At 38.0% G+C, this 16,715-nt stretch overlaps 1 protein-coding gene across 4 annotated transcripts in view; it reads right to left on the bottom strand.

Moving 5' to 3' along the window:
- Window positions 1-16,715, bottom strand: part of PHEX (phosphate regulating endopeptidase X-linked) — a 209,309-nt gene that overhangs the window by 179,184 nt on the left and 13,410 nt on the right. For all 4 annotated transcript variants that reach the window (XM_070291452.1, XM_070291453.1, XM_070291454.1 and 1 more), the window contains one exon: window positions 16,097-16,258. In XM_070291452.1, coding sequence (XP_070147553.1) covers window positions 16,097-16,258 — 162 coding nt within the window. The remainder of the gene's footprint in view (window positions 1-16,096; window positions 16,259-16,715) is intronic.

Below are 16,715 nucleotides of genomic sequence, written 5' to 3'. Positions count from 1 at the left end.
CTGCTGTGGCTACGACTTCCAATACTGTGTTGAATAGAAGTGGTGAGAGTGAGCATTCTTGTCTTATTCCAGATTTTAGCAAGAAGGCTTTCAGCTTTTTACCATTCAGTAGTATACTGGCTGTGGGTTTATCAAAGTGAAGTGAAAGTGAAGTCGCTCAGTTGTGTCCGACTCTTTGCGACCCCATGGACTGTAGCCTACCGTGCTCCTCCGTCCATGGGATTTTCCAGGCAAGAGTACTGGAGTGGGGTGCCATTGCCTTCTCCAGAGGGGCTTGTTAATACAGAGTGTTGGGTCCTTTTGCCAGAGTGTCTGATTCAATAGGTCTGGGGTGGGGCCCAGGAATTTTCATTTCAAATTCCTAGGTAATGCTCATGCTGAGGCAGAGGAACATACTTTGAGAACCACTACTTTCAACCAATAGCACTCACCATTCCTCCTCTTCATCTCTAACTTTACTAAAGTAGAGCTGACAGTTGTTAGTAGTCCTTCTGGATGCCTGTGACCCCAGGACATCACCAGTCCAGATTCCCTCCTCCCCCATTCCCTGCCTCAGCCAAAGTCAGATCAGGACCTTTATCCTTTCTTTGCTGATTTCCTTACTCTGCAGCTCCATTTTAATTCAACGTGAACATTCTGCAAGGAGAGCTTTACTTTTTTTGTCCTGGAAACACTCTCCTTGCATTGGTCTATTAAGGTCTAAGTTAGTCCTCAGTTCTACAATACCCAGCAATGAAAAGTCCCTTTCTTAAAGATGAAATGCAATATGGGTTTGAGGTGAGAGTCAATTCACTGGTTTAAGAGGGAAAAAAAAAAGCAGCACTATGCCAGTTAAGACTTCCAAAATGAAAAAGACAACACAGGACAGCTATTTTCAACTCCTGCTTATACCACACCCTACGGAGAGGAAGAGTGGGATAAATACTGCATCCCTGAAATCCTAAAAAATCTGAGCTCCAGACTTCACGAGTTCTCTCTCATCTATGACAGCAGCATCAAAACACTGTAAACATAGGTTTAAAAAGCCACTTCCCAACTAACCCCTGTTTTCACTCCCACCTTCTATGAGGAGGTGAGAGCAGCGGAGGTCCTATTCTTGGCTATTCAAACCATAGTGTGTGGTTGAGGGAGCTGTCCCTCTAAAATTGGGTTTCTGACAGTGAAAGATCCGGAGTCGGGCTTTCTTTCCTTTCTCTACCCAGAATCCTCTCCTGTAAAACAAAGGAAGCAATAGCATCCTTGGCACAAGCAGAGGACCCAAAAGGGCTGGTCGGACCAGAGTTAACTTCCACACCCACTGGCTGTGGCTACAGCTCCCCTAGCTGATTCTTCCAGGTGCCTGGAAATGTTTCCCAAAAAAGGGGGGGGAGATACAGAGAGAAGACAATGGCCCTTCATGCTGAAGTTAGAGAGAAGAAGATACCTAATAATGCTTGAGGTTTTCTGTAACAAGGAAGACAAACTCTGCCTTAATCTGGATCCCAAGGTAGAAAACAAAACAGCACGCTAGGGCCTTCTGAACTGATCTCCATACATCAACCCTTTCCTCCGAGCCATGCAGCCAGGATGCTCTGGCAAAACTCATCGCGCATCAGCACACCCTGACATGACATTTACAAATGGCTTCCCACTGCCCGAGGATAGAAGCTAAAACCTTTAAATGTCCTACAAGGCCTACATGCTGTGGTCCCTCCTCTCTTCAGTTTTGTCTTATGTCCCCTTTCCCTTCCAACTCTGAGCTCCAATCACACCAAGCTTCTTGAGTTTCCTCAAAGGCACCAGCTGGACAGAGCCTCTGCTCATGCAGCTCTTTCCGCTTGGGTTAAAACTGGAGACATTTGAAATGTTAGACCCGTAATCTGTGGGGGACAAATTATATGGCTGGATTGGTTTGGGCAAGTCACATAATTTTCTTGACCTTCGCTTCCTCGGATGTAGGGCAAAGACAGAAATAAACAATGATGGCAACATCACAGAATTAGAATGAGGACCATAGAGAAAACAAATGATTTGCTGAAGGAATAAAATTAGTAACAAGAAAAGTTTGGGCCTTGGGGAAGTGAACTGATGAATGCAGAATAGATACCAGGTAGGAGAAACAGTTCAATTTGAAACTCAGTTGAAAAGGTCACTATGAGAAGGCTCTGGTTAGTGACACAGCCAAACTCATGAGTGTACTAGCACATATGTGAGTGTGGGTATCTCTCTCATACCCACATAGTTCCCATACTCATCTTAATTGTTGTTGAAAATAAAATTCTCCTCTCATTTTATAAACTAAAAAGGCCCAGGCATGTTTTTAAAAGTATCTCTCACTGTGCAAATATCAATAGCAATGAGGCTTTCCAAACAAACAGATCTTATTTGTGACAAGTTATTATCCAACCAGTCTCTAATTAATTTTCCTGTTATGGGTAGTGCCTTTTTACATGGAATGTTCTCTTGACATTAAAGCAAATAGTCTGTCATTACTAATTCATTAAGTATTCACACAGATGCTATTAATCACAATGAACTAATGTGGTATTAATGGGTAGGTTATTAATCTGCAATTACATGCAGATTTCCTAATAAACTCAAGCTGCCCAAGTTTTTCGAGGAGAAAAGCAAAGGAAAACAAAATGAGCAAATCCTTCATAAAACAAATTAAGGGGAAGAAATATCTCTCCCTGTACCATAAGAGAGGACATACAAAATTCGTTTTCTTTTCATCCTAAGAAATCTTTGTTCTTACTCAATACAATGACATTTGCAATAAAGAGGCTTTCATCAAAATAATAATATAAATGAAGGAAAAATAAAACACCCATGCACCCTGGAGAGGTACTGAATTTCTTTAATGCCATAACGTGTTCTTAGACGTAGCAAAGCCGGACTGCTCAACATGTGGTCCCTGAAACAGCAATGTGGGCATCACCTGAGAACTTGCCAGAAATACATACTCTCATGGCCCTTCTCAGATTTACTGAAACAGAATCTGCCTTTTAACAAGATTCCCACATGATCCACATACACATTCAAGGTTGAGAAGATTGGTATCAAAGTAGAGCTTTGTAGCTGCAAACTGGAGAAGAAGGAAGTGGGGGAGTTTTGCTTATACATCTTTGTTCATTAGAGACTAGGTGTGCTGAGGAGGGAACAGCAGGCAAATCTTGCTGAAACTGTTCAAACGTACATAAACAAGGTGGATATGACAAGCGGCTGGGAAATCTTGATTATTAGAAAAACAATTTACACACCATATTTCATGAAAGCTAAGAAGCACATTTTTTTTTTAACATTTGAACATTTCTGAAATTGGAATCCATCTTAAAACTGTCAGCCAGACACAGTCACGAAGTAGACGCCATTGCCTGCCCGCATATGACCTTGATCTAGCAGTTCTTATCATCAACACCACAAATGAGTTGGTCGGTTGCCTGACTAGGAAATTGTCACTTAACGCATCTTCAGAAAGATTTCACTGGAGTTTGGCTATGAAAGTAAAATTTACTGTGTATCCAAAAAGACAGCCTTGGAGGAAAATCCCTGAGATGATTGAGAGCACATTTTAAAGAAATGCTGAATCACTGCTGTTATTGATGGAAAAAGGACAATGTTTTGTGAGAATATAAAAGTACTGATGGTTTGAAATCAAAAAGACCATGAAGAAGTTTTAGGAATAACTTACCCCATCTCTTTTGCTTGCATTTTCCTTTTTAATTAATGTAAAAGACAAATATGTGATAAAAATTAATGTCTAAGCCTAAAAGAACTTTTGATGAACATAAAAATCCCCAATCCTAAGAAATCATTGTATAATAGCTTAGTCTTACTCAGCATACATGAAATAAAGGTGCATCTTTCAGCTGGCAGTCTTTTTGATTCGATGAAATGTGGTATTATTTTTGTTGATGCTATGAAAGACCCAGCAGTGTTTGTGTCTTCTCTTGCTTAATTTTAAGTCAAATAAATATAACCAACAAAACTGTATGTCACTATAGCATTACCACTACAGAAGACCCAGTATTTTTCCTCCTGGGAAATAATAAATGTGTCTAGAATATTCAAGCTGTGTTTCTATTTAAATAAAAGAAGGCAAAAGAAAAACTATTCCAAATGACTGCAAAAGCATTTTAAGGGCAAGTGAATTTCTGAGTGAGATGAGACATTTTAATTCCCGAATATTGGGTTTCACATCTAGGTCTCAAGGGCAAAAATACAAGTTTGGCTGACTGGGAAGGCAGGCGTGAGGTCTCTGGCAAGAGCAGCTTCGTGGGCGTCCCGCCACCCCGTGGGCTGTGCAGCTGGCAGACCTCAACCAGAGCCACAATTGCCTCCCTTCCTCACCCAGCACTTCCCACGCGGTCCCCACTAGACATGTTTCATTCTGGCAACGACCTGCAGCTTTCAAACCCTATCTTCCCCTTCTCTGCAGCTCACGAATTCCAGACTGACACAAACACCTTTGACCTCAATTAAAATAATCAAACTTATGTCTTACTTTACTCACACTGGTCACATATCCAGACCAGGGTGTAGATCAAGGGGGAAAAGAGAAATCTCTTTTCTTACATTATTCCAAGACTTGGTCAAAATGTGGGGAAATATAAGTTGAGAGAAATTAATAAATTAGTTAGGGCATTGCCTGACGTTCTTTAGTGTGCACTAGCATACTGCTGGAGGGGTTATTTTGAATGGCTCTCATTTCAGAAAACTCACAGAACCTTCTCCAATAGACAGTGGCTACAGTTCACTACTCAGTTAGTGTAGAGATCACCCTTGACTAGGTTCTCAAACTTGGCTGCATGTTAGAACTGCCTGCAGAAGCAGAGTATTAAATAGCTTCAAGAGTGGAAATGCAGGGTGCACATCAGACCAGTTACATCAGAACCTCTGAGGATGGGACCCAGGCATTGTGTCTATTAAGCTCCCAAATGACTCCAGTGTACAGCTGCGGTTGAGAAGCATTTGACTAGAACTGCCCCGTCCAATTCAGAAGGGGATAGTTGCAAGGTGCTGTTGAATGCCTGAAATATGACCCGTCGACAAGGTGACATGTTGCAAGTTTAAGACATGTCCTGCATTTCAAGGACTTAGTAGGCAAGAAAAAAATGTAAAATGTCTCACGCGTAAGTTTTTTATACTGATTCCATGAAATGACAGTATTCTGGATATGTTGCATTAGATAAAAAAAAAATAATAATTTCATCCAATTCCTTTCTACTTTAATGCAGCTATTAGAAAATGTAAAATTACATGAGTTGCATCTATGACTCAGGTTACATTTCTTTTCGACATCACTATTCTGGAAGATGCCTTATAGGTCACTAGCTGTGTGAATATGAGAGACTTACATAACCACTCTAAGTCTCAACTTCCACAACTGTAAAATGGGATAATACCTCCTCCCTGGTTTTCAGGGGTTTTACCAGGTGCTAAGGGTCAAACATCTGAATTCTAATCCTTCTTCCATCGCCTCTTAGCTGTGTGATCTTGGACTGGTGATTGACTTTACTGCTTGGCTACTTCTATTTCCTCATGCCCAAAAAGCAGATAAACCTTCCATCTTACAGGCTTGTGAGGAGTTCAGTTTAGAGACTTCAAAAAAGGTAGCAAGTGTATTATTAAATAAGGTCACCTCTATAAAGTGCCTAGACTGTCAGGCTTTTCTCTGTGTGATATATTCTTATGAATTTGGGAGGTGAGGGGATCTGCTAAAGGCTCACTTCACAGAGATGAGTCAAAATACCCACAGTAGTAGTAAAACAGGGGAGAAATGGGGATTTTTCCACATTGTAAAGATGCTCAATTCAGCCACACCTTCAAGCTGCAGTTGAAAAGTTCTCAGAATTGAGGATGAGAGCTCAGCTGAAATCATCTAATCAAAGAGTTAGGAAATGGGAGGATGAAATGTTCAACTCCACTTGGCCATGCATTTGTGCACAACCAACTTTTTTATTTTTCTAATGACTGAGTTTTCCCACTGACCAATTAGGAGTAGAATAAAGGTAAGTGATTGTTCCATTTCTCTAGATATTGAAGACCCAGGAAATCTGAGTCATCTGGTTCTGCTATGAAATCTGGATGACTCTTAGACATTCCTGCCCAAATCCCATTTTTCTCAGCTCCATTTTTATTCCTCCTTCTGGCAACCAACAGCAGGAACACGTGGGGACTTGAAGGAGCTTCAGGAATCATTACCACCAAAGCTCATGTGGGTAGGCTTGGAATAGTTGCCACCAAAATTTAGGACTTCTCTTCCCTTTTCAGTCATCTGTCAGGAAATGGCTTTTCAAAAATACGCAACCCTTCTGAACAACTACAAAGTAAAATACATTACACACACCAACCATGCCAAAAAGGGTGTGGGCAGGTTGGGAAGAATCATTGCAGGTGTATATATGTCTTTCTCAGGATGTGAATATCCTGTGTCATCAGTCATGCTCAAAAACTTATATTTAGTCAAAGGAGCCCAAATTTAGTTGACAATCTTCTAAAGTAAAATGTTTTTTATCTTCCTACAACATTCAAGCTAACTAGCAGGAAACTTTTCATTATGTGTTGCAATGTTTATACTACCAACATGCCCCCTCATCTGTTTTTCTACTTCTTTTTTTTCATGTAGAGCATTTCTAGGCTGTCATTCCACATTTCCAAAACCTCAGCTTCCTTGCCCCCAGTCAAAAATCTCAAAATGGATTCTGACATCCTTCAGCTACCCACCTCACTCCTGTCATCTCTCAGCAACAGCCCTGCTCATGCCTTCCAACAGAGCCAAGTTCACTCCAGCACCTCCAGATTTATAGCCCCGTTCCATCCCCTGCCATTCCAAATTCAAACAAGAGTCCCCATCTTTAAGATCAGATGACAAGCAAGCTCTTTCATAAACCATATAATATGTACTTATGAATGAAGACACTACTTTGTGTATTACTACTTCCAATCATTTGCACTGTTTAGAAATATTTTCAACTATATTATGGCAAAAGCTGTATCATCTCTAATTGGGCATTGACCTTTTAACTCTCTGCTTTCATAATAGGTATTTGGCAATAGACAGTAATTTCATCTATAAATACATTTGTTCTGTGGCATAGGTAAGCCCATAAAAGCTTGCACTTAATCACTTCAAGGCTTGGCATTGGCACAAACTCCAAACACGTATCTCTGGTTTCATCTAATATCCTTATAAACACCTATTAACTGTCGGTAATGTGTTCATCACCCAGGGATTTTAGACAGCAAATTGTTCAAATATTTGGGTATGAATGGACCCATGGGGCCATGTAATAAGCCATCTCCACTCAAAACACCTGAATTAGGACGTATTGTAAAGCTAAAGTAAAATAAAACTATACCTTTTTGAGGCATGCCCCAACAATCTTTACATAGGCAGGGGTTCTTAATCTTTTTCGTGCCATACATCTCCTGGGCAAACTCTTAAAATCTATGGGCCATTCTCAAAATAATGTCTACAAGAACATAAGAAACATGGGTTTATAATGGAACCCAGTTATTTCAAAACACAGTTAACAAAACAGTTGTTTTACTGTTTAAAATCATGATAGATGCACTACTTCATTAATTCATTAAATAAGATCTCACATGGAGTCTAGCCACCACTATGATTTTGAAGTGGTGAGGTAGGTAGATGCTATTTCAAGATAGCTATAACATCTGTATTAAGATTTTTAAAAATGATGATTCCCATTGGTAAGCAAGTCACAGCTTACAAACTGGAGTTTGTAAACTACAGTCATAATTAAAGAAAATGCTAAAGTTCCATCAGAGATTAGTGCAAATAAAGATGCTATTTTTGTTTTCCTATTCAAGTCCCTGAATTGTATCAACAGCTCTCTTGAGGTGACATGAGTCCAAACTGAAGATCCCCTAGGGATGAGGAAAAGACAAGAGAGAATGGAAATGGGTCTAACTAACAACAACAAAAACAGTGGAATCCAAAGAAGACCGAGAGCAACCTAAGATGACACCTTTCCTTTCACTAATTCCCCTTTCCTCTTCTCTTTCCCTACAGGAGAGACTTAAAACTCATATACACCATTGAGTGTGTTGTCTGACCAATTAAATTATCAAGACTTTTCAGGGTTTGAGGTCATGACCAAGGTCCAGCAATAAAGCTGGGGAAACACATATATCCTAACCTATTGTTTTCATCCCCATGATGCTTCTTTCCTGATCACCTGACTCTTTTACACAGGTGGGCAAACATACATGAGAAAAACAAATAAGTATGTATACAAACAAGATAATTTTAGATGGTTATACAAACCATAGAGGACACCTACAGAGTAACAGGATAGAGGGGGACTGCAGATGGGAATAGAGAACTATTTATACTAAAGGTGTTCTTTGATCCTTCTCTATCAGTGAAATAAATTTGAATTTATTCACAGATAGCTCACCTTTCTAATGGCCGATTCAGGACTCTAGAGCAGCACTGTCTGATAGAAATATTATCCGAGCCAAATATATAATTGTCAATTTCCTTGTTGCCATATTTGAATAAGTAAAACAAAAAAGGTGAGATGTTTAATAATATATTTTATTTAACCCAATGTATCTAAAAATATTTCTATATGTAACTTATTAAATAAATCATCAATTTATTGGTGAGATATTTTTACATGTTTTCTAAATGAAATCTCTGAAATTTGGTGTATACTTTACACTTACAGCACATCTCAGTTCCAGCTAGCCATATTTCAAGTGCTCAAAAGCCACATGTGGCTAGTAGCTACCATACTGAACAGTGTAGCTCTAGAATCTTTTATTATTACTTTTGGCCGTGCTGCATGGCTTATGGGATCTTAGTTCCCTGAACAGAGAGCAAACCCAGGCCCTGGCAGTGAAAGTGCCAAGTCCTACCCACTGGACAACCAGAAAATACCCTCTAGAATCTTGATTATAGTATCTACTGAAATATTTTGTGATGTACAGATTTTTAATTTTTACACAGTAGTCTTGGGGCGGCTCATTAACATCTACATCCTCCTATGCCTAACACAGTATCTCTTGCTGGATGCAAATGAGGAAGTCTAAATTCTGATTGCTACTAGCAACGATCTAAGCCAAGCAGACTTAGAAAGTATGAGATAACGGATGCCAGAGTAGAAACAAAGAAAGAAATGTGATCCTTAGTTTCAGTTGCTAGATCAACCCTTACCTGAAGTCCACATGATTACTAGATATTTTGGTTACATGAGCCAACAAATTGTCTTTATTGTTTAGGCCAGTCTGAGTTGATGTTTCTGTTACTTGTGACTAAAAACAATTGGTGCCAGGAAAAAAGTAAAAGCTCAGAAAATAGTCCTGTGTTTACAGATTAATTAATATAATCAAAATGCTGTCTATTTCAATCTATTTGAAGTGAGCACATTTCCCCCAAATAAAAGAGCATACAACTCAGAATAAATGTTATAAATAGATGTAGTTCTTATTTGCAACATTACTTGCAACATTAACCAACTTATTTGCAACATTAACCACTACAAAAGAAAAGCTACATTAAAGCCACAGGGGAAAAAATAGATCTTAAAAAGCTTGGAACAGGTAGGAGTCAAAAAGACAAGGATATGCACTTGGGGTGGAAATGGATACACAGGAAGAAAATCCAAAGTGCTGACTGTCAAAACTACCAGAACACAGGCTCCTACACACGGTGGCCATTCTCAAGGCCTCTTTACTTCCTTAAGCTATTTAGAAAGAGGTCATGCCCTAGAGGTAAATATACGTTTTCAGAGTCTTCAGGAAGAAATTAATTTCAGTATTTGAAATAAATGTCTCCTAACAGGAAATTGCTAAACTTTTTAAAATTTCACAACTTCTTTCCCCTTCCTCACACTACACGAACCCACACTCCCACCCCACCCATGCTCAAATGAGGTATTGCAATTATGAAAAATGGAAACCACACCAACAAAAAACTGCAGGTAAAATAATTTCATTTCACATGCTAAGTCTTTGACACAGGCCTAGATCTTTACGCAGCATCTCTCTGTGCACACAGGACTCATAACAGCGTATATATAACTTGGCAAGTTGTTGCTTCCTGGGTAGCCCCACGAAAAAGAGGCAGAATAGTCAGAAAAAACAGGAATCTGCTCTGAGTGGGCACACCTGGTCTACATAGCAGATTCAATGAGACTTATATGAGCTGAGTTTTCACCGGGAATAAAAAGCACACCACAGTGACTGGCTGCTCATTAGCACTTCCCCGTCATGTCCCCATTTTGGTTTTTCTAGTCTGACATCATTTGTTTCAAAGAGCTTAATGACATCAAGGTCAATTTGGCACATCATGATACTATGTCATGGCATGAAGAAAATGACACAATTAACTATGTCTTCAATGATCTGAACTTTCTAATTATCAAATGACTTTACAGGAGCTGAACTGTAAGTTTTCAGCTTTTTAGTATCTACAAAAGATGATCTGGCTAGGATCACTAACAGGAAAAACAAGATTATAGGGGGGTTATTTAATTATGAGAATCCTTTAAATCTCAGCCAGCAGGTATTTATAAATAAATAACCAATCTATGAATCACAGTCATCTTTCTCTCCCTATTAATGCATAGGCCCCACTTCATCTTATTGTTCTGCTAGTGCTGTGTCTGTGCTTGAACATAATAATATACTGCATTTCTTTATAAAATATTGGCCAAGATCGCTATTCCATAATAGAGATGAGCTGGCCCCAGCCTAAGTCATCTGTCTTCTGTTTGACACAAGTGTTCTAGCTCACTCATTGCTTTATGTTTCATAAGTGCTCATTTGCAAAATTTTCATCTGTTTGTTCATAAGCAATGCATGCTGTGTCAATTTCATAGTCACATGAAAATTTGGGAGGCTTTGTAGGAAGGAAATTTTAAGACATTCAAATGCATAACTATATCCAGACCTTTTAAAAAAACAAATCCTAATTCTTAGAACAAGAAATAATTTTATTTTCCAAGTAGAAATCTGAGTCTTATATGCCATTTAAAGAAAAAAATTCATGAAGCCAGGTTGCTGACTTCAATAGAGGGCAATTTTTCATCAGCCAGGTGTGTCAAACCCATTTTATTTCACAAATTGGACAGCCATTTCTGTGTGTTTTCTGTCAGTCATAAGAAAATGGTATTCTTTTGATTGGTCTCATCGGGTTTTATTTTTGGATATTCTTTTTATCAAGGGTGAGGAAAAATATCTAGACAGTATTTAATATTTTTGAAAGCACATGATATTTACAGAGGATAAGACCAGAATAAAACTTAAAGCATTTGATAGACACTACTTCATGAGCCTCAGAACTATCTTTGAGACAAAATGGAAGAGCAAAGGACAAATATTGAGGGCCTGCAATATGCCAGGAACTAGACTGGGTAATTTATTTAGGTCATCCCCTTTAGTCCTCACAAATCCTATGAAATGGGTATTCTTATCTCCATCTGAAAGACAAAAAAGCTGAGCTAGGTGAGTTAACTGACCAAAAGTAACACAAAGGAGAAATGAAAGGATTCAAATCCAACTCTATGGCATTAACACTCAGGCTCTGAGAGGCTTATCATGAAGATAAAATCTGGAAACCATCTAAATGGCAACACATGAATTGATGAAACAAATTTCAGTATATCCATACAAAATAGTCATGGCAAATAATGGTATAGAGCTATTTATACTGACCTGAAAAGATGTTAACATGTCACATAAAAATAACATTATAAAAATAGAATATATGATCCTTTTATATATATATATAATTGTATATGTATATTTGCATTTAAAAACTTATCACTGGGTATTAGGATCTGAAGTATGTTTCCTCTCGCTAGTCATTTACAGCTGATCTACAATGAGTTTGTCTCACCTGGGTGGTTAGATGGATGAGGAGACTGACTGAGAGATACACAGATACATAGATAGATATAGAATAAATATATATTAATAGTTAGAATTTAAAGACCAAGTGTTTAATTCTTGGATTGGCTTTTCTTCCCTTCCATCTTTCACTCTTCCCAGTCCCCCACCTGTATTTCCTGGGATCACTTCCCAAAATAAACAACTTGCATGCTAAATAAATAAAGAATATTTAGTGTTTAAAAAATAAGATTGCCAGCACATCTGGTATCTGAAAAGTTCTATTTATAAGCTTGAAGAATATCTGGGCTTCCCTGGTGGCTCAGTAGTAAAGAATCTGCCTGCCAATGCAGGAGACGCTGGTTCAATCCCTGATTTGGGAAGATCCCACATGCTGCAATGTAACTAAGCCCGGGTACCACAACTATTGAGCCTGTGTTCTAGAAGCCATGAGCTGCAACTACTGAGCCCATGTGCCACAACTACGGAAGCCTGAGTGCCCTAGAGCTAGTGCTCTGCCACAGGAGAAGCCACCGCAATGAGAAGCCTGCCCACAGCTAGAGAACAACTCCCACTGGCCACAACTAGACAAAAGTCCACACAGCAATGAAGACTCAGCACAGCCAAAAATAAAGTTCTTCCTTTAAAAAATCTAATTATCTGCAACATATTTGCAGAGTTCAGAAAGATATATATCTATAAATCTGTGTATGGTATCATCTATATATTTACATATTTTATCTATAGGTATAAAGATATAGACAGAGAATGAGATAATATCCCTACATTTATAGAGAGAATGAAAGAATAATATGATAAAAATACAGCAAAACAGTAACAATCAGGAAATCTGGGTAGAGAGTATATAGGCATTCCTCATACTATTCTTTCAACTTTTAAGTCTGAATTACCTCAGAATTTAAAAGTTCAAAGAATCCATATTTTATATTTCAAGCACATACATCTGGCATAAGATGATACTAATTTAAAAAGAGAACCTACTCCACAATTTGCTCTCCTTCTTGGCACTTGAAGCAAGAGCCCTATGACTGATTTCGTAATTTATCCTTTACAGTGCATGTCAAACTAGAGGTTTACTTGTCTGTGTCCTTCCCAGAGGATAGAAATACATGGGGAGCCTCCCATTTTGTTTCACAAGACCAACACAATCTTAATAATAGAATTTGACAAACCGAGCACACAAAAATCCATGGACCAACATGAATCATAAATACAGACACAAATATAAGAAACAATTCACTTCTAGCAATAGCTTAAAAGAAAATAATAAACCATCCATATGCAGGATTTATTTTAAGATTCTAAGGTTAATTCAGCATGTGGAAATCTAGAGAAGTTAAATGAGATACTCCATGTGAATCTCTTGATAAACACTGAAGAGATTTTTCTTGAGCAACACTTTTTGCGAACTAGGAATAACAGAACACAATAAAAAAATACTAGAAACAAAGAAAAAGTACATTGGGGGTAAATGCTAGAGGCATTACAACCCAAGCTAAGAATATTATACCCATTATCATTGCCGTAATTCAACATTATTCTGAGACTCTAGTCAATTATAGTAAAAGGAAAGGAAGAGACAAAAAATTGTAATTATTTCTTAATTTCTTGATTACCTTTCAAAAAAATCCCCAAAAAGCTATGAGTTAATAAAATAGTTATAATTAGATCCAATATAGTTATAGCAAAGCTTTACAATAGGCATCAGGAATTGGCAAACTTCTTCCCTGAAGGTCAGAGAGTAAATATTTTAAGCTTTGCCTGTCATATGGGCTTTCCGGGTCATATGGTCTCTTCAGCAACCACTCAGTTCTGACGGTGTGGTGCAAAAGCAGCCATTGATAATGCATAAATGGCTGGGTGTGGCTGTCTTTCAATAAAACTTTATTTACAAAAACAGGCAGTGGCATGGATTTGGCCCACGGGCCACAGTTTGCTGACCCCTACTCTATACCACAAAAAAACAGATGATTGAGAAAAGTTGCCATTTAAAGCAGCAAGAAAATATATGAAGACCTAGAAACAACTTTCTAAAGGACCATTCTGCTATTTGCAACAAAAATGAAACCGTGAATACTCTTTCAACACAGTGATTTCACTTCTGGAAATTTATCCTAAGGATACATTTAGATAAGGCCATAAAGATGTGCAAACTTGGGTATTTATTATAGTGTTATTTATAATAAGGAAAGATGTCTACTGACATAATCCACATCTATGAGGAATACATCATTTGTTAAAGCAGCTGACAGAGCAGCATGCATAATATCAGCTATTTTGATTTTTTTAAATATATGGCTGTGCATATGACACTATGCATATGTATCCACACGTGGGAGAAAAACCTGGGAAGATATATACCCAATTGCTTTATTAGCAGGTATTTCTAGGAGTGGATTTAAGTGTGACTTTCTTTTTATTTTTTGCATGTTATTTTTGCTCCTTTTTATTTTCATAACTAAGCTTACAAATAACAGTTTCTCATTTTTAAAAGTAGAAAAAAATCTTGTGCTGCTCTGAACAACTTACTCTCATTTTTATTAATTTTAGCCCACAAACAGTATCTTCCTCAAACAAAACCCATCGATACTGATTTTAATTTTTACAGTAAGATGTTCCCAGAAATTCTTTAAATTATAACAGCTTCATGCCCTGAAGATAGAAATCTTTGGTCTATAACTAATATGAAACGATCATCTGCCTGGAAATACTTTTTCTTATCCTTCAGTGATACATCTGCTTATTGGATTGTGTGTATGCACACATCTTTCTGTCTAGGAAGAAAATAAGCCAGAGAAGGGAAATAGGAAACAGGCAAGAATGGTGGGTAAAGGACCAACACAAGTTAATATCCTACAGGGAAATAAGTCTTAGTAAATTCACTCTTCAAGGTCCTATTTACAGTGCCATAGCACAGGAATATCACCTGTTGGGTTATGGGAAAACTCTGACATTCTTCCAAATTCCCACTTATAACTTATGAAGACTAAGTTTCCGCCTTCTAGTATAAAATATAAGTCCATATGGTTTATATCTAATTGTGAAATTTAAGCACAGTTTTCCTTGCAATTTACAATGTGTGTTAGTTGCTTCGCCGTGTCTGACTCTTTGTGACCCCATGGTCTGTAGCCCACCAGGCTCCTCCGTCCATGGGATTCTCCAGGCAAGAATACTGGAGTAGATTGCCATTTCCTTCTCCAGGGGATCTTCCTGACCCAGGGATTGAACCCAGGTCTCCTGCATTGCAGGCAGATTCTTTACCATCTGAGCTACAGGGAAGTCCCTATAACTAACAATAGGTATTTAATAATTCTGCCAATGATTTTGGATGTTATATACATAAATTGATACATACTTAATTTTTATTAAAATTGGTTAAATTAATTCTTAAAATCTTGGGGAAAATGATGTGGAGGAAAAATAAAAATGATTATTCTCAAACTTTTTCAGGAATTCTTTTAGATGTGCTACTGAATGCTAGCTGTATGGCATAATTCAGTTATAAGAAAGTGAAAAAAGTACCATTTTTGCCTTCTCAAAACAATCACCTTACTTGGCCTTGAAAATCTCCCTACTTCCATCCTGAAGTGCTTTTCTCCAACAGCTCAGCATAAAAATTAGATCAATTGTGAGCAGAAGATCCTCTAGCAAAAGACATTTCCAACTTTTGAAGAGTATGTGCGCGTGCAGGCATGTGTGAGTATGTGTGTGTGAGCTTGTCATTGTTTGAGAGGCCATGGGAGAAAGGACAGTCTCCCCAGAGCCAACTTAGCATTTAACAGGAACAATAAGACAAAAACAAGGTCATCCAGAGTTCTCAAAAGTTATGTCAAAAGACAATGAAGTGTTAAGTACATGTTGTAAACCATGAAAATCCAGGACACAATGAGGAAGTGATGAAGTTTGCTCTGACCATAACAGACAAATGAGTATACTGATATAACATGATTTTCATTAACTATTCCTTTGCTCCCAACCTCAATTAAATGCTATTTATCCTTCAGCAGCAAAACTTACTACTATCAAATGTGTACATGAGCTATGCCAGGCTTGCACTGAGATCTGAGAGACTGGAATTCTATAACTTTACTTCCAATCTTCCTTTTTAAAAAATCTTAGAAATGAATTTAGTATAGTTAAAAAGTGAGCAGTATGCTTAAAATCCAAAACTATGTTTTTCTTGTCAAATACTGCTCTCTGTAAAGTGCATCACCAAACCCCAGCAGAAACTTACCCTTCAACTTGAGGTCGACATTACGTCTGAGCCAAGGATAAATCCCATAGCTTGGCATATCTTCAGGAATTGGATTACTGTGTATCCAGCCATCACAAGCAAACCGGAAGAAATTATCACAAGGGTCCACAGACAGATTTACTTTACTTAAGATGGAAGCAGCTATTTAAAAAGAAAATCATAGGATTAATGACAAGCACTGAACATTGTGTACTGGTCTCTTCCAAATTAAACAACAATGTCATATCAACCAGTTCCCAAACCTTGGTTTTCACATTTCCCTTCAAATGACTCCCTGAATCAACTTTGTCATATTAAACTACTACATTCAGACTGAGTGGACAAAAGTTTGCTGGTATTATTGTTATTGGTTTTTGCAGGACCACCCCTAACATCTGTTTCAGCAATACAAATAGAGTGTACAGGTAAACTGTCTGCCAGAATGCATGTGACATTTCCTTCAATTCCTTTCATTCTTCTGCAAGGTGACTTTGCCACTCTTTCCACCAGCATCTATTTCCCCTGCCTTGAATCTGGGCTGGCCTTATAACTTGCTTTGACCAGAAGAAAGTGGCACGGCAACTTTTCATGAGTTTCAAAGCTAGGCCTTAAGAGGTCT

Source organism: Ovis canadensis, chromosome X (assembly GCF_042477335.2).
Source record: "Ovis canadensis isolate MfBH-ARS-UI-01 breed Bighorn chromosome X, ARS-UI_OviCan_v2, whole genome shotgun sequence".
Classification (NCBI taxonomy): domain Eukaryota; kingdom Metazoa; phylum Chordata; class Mammalia; order Artiodactyla; family Bovidae; genus Ovis; species Ovis canadensis.
This window is presented reverse-complemented; position numbering and strand designations above follow the sequence as displayed.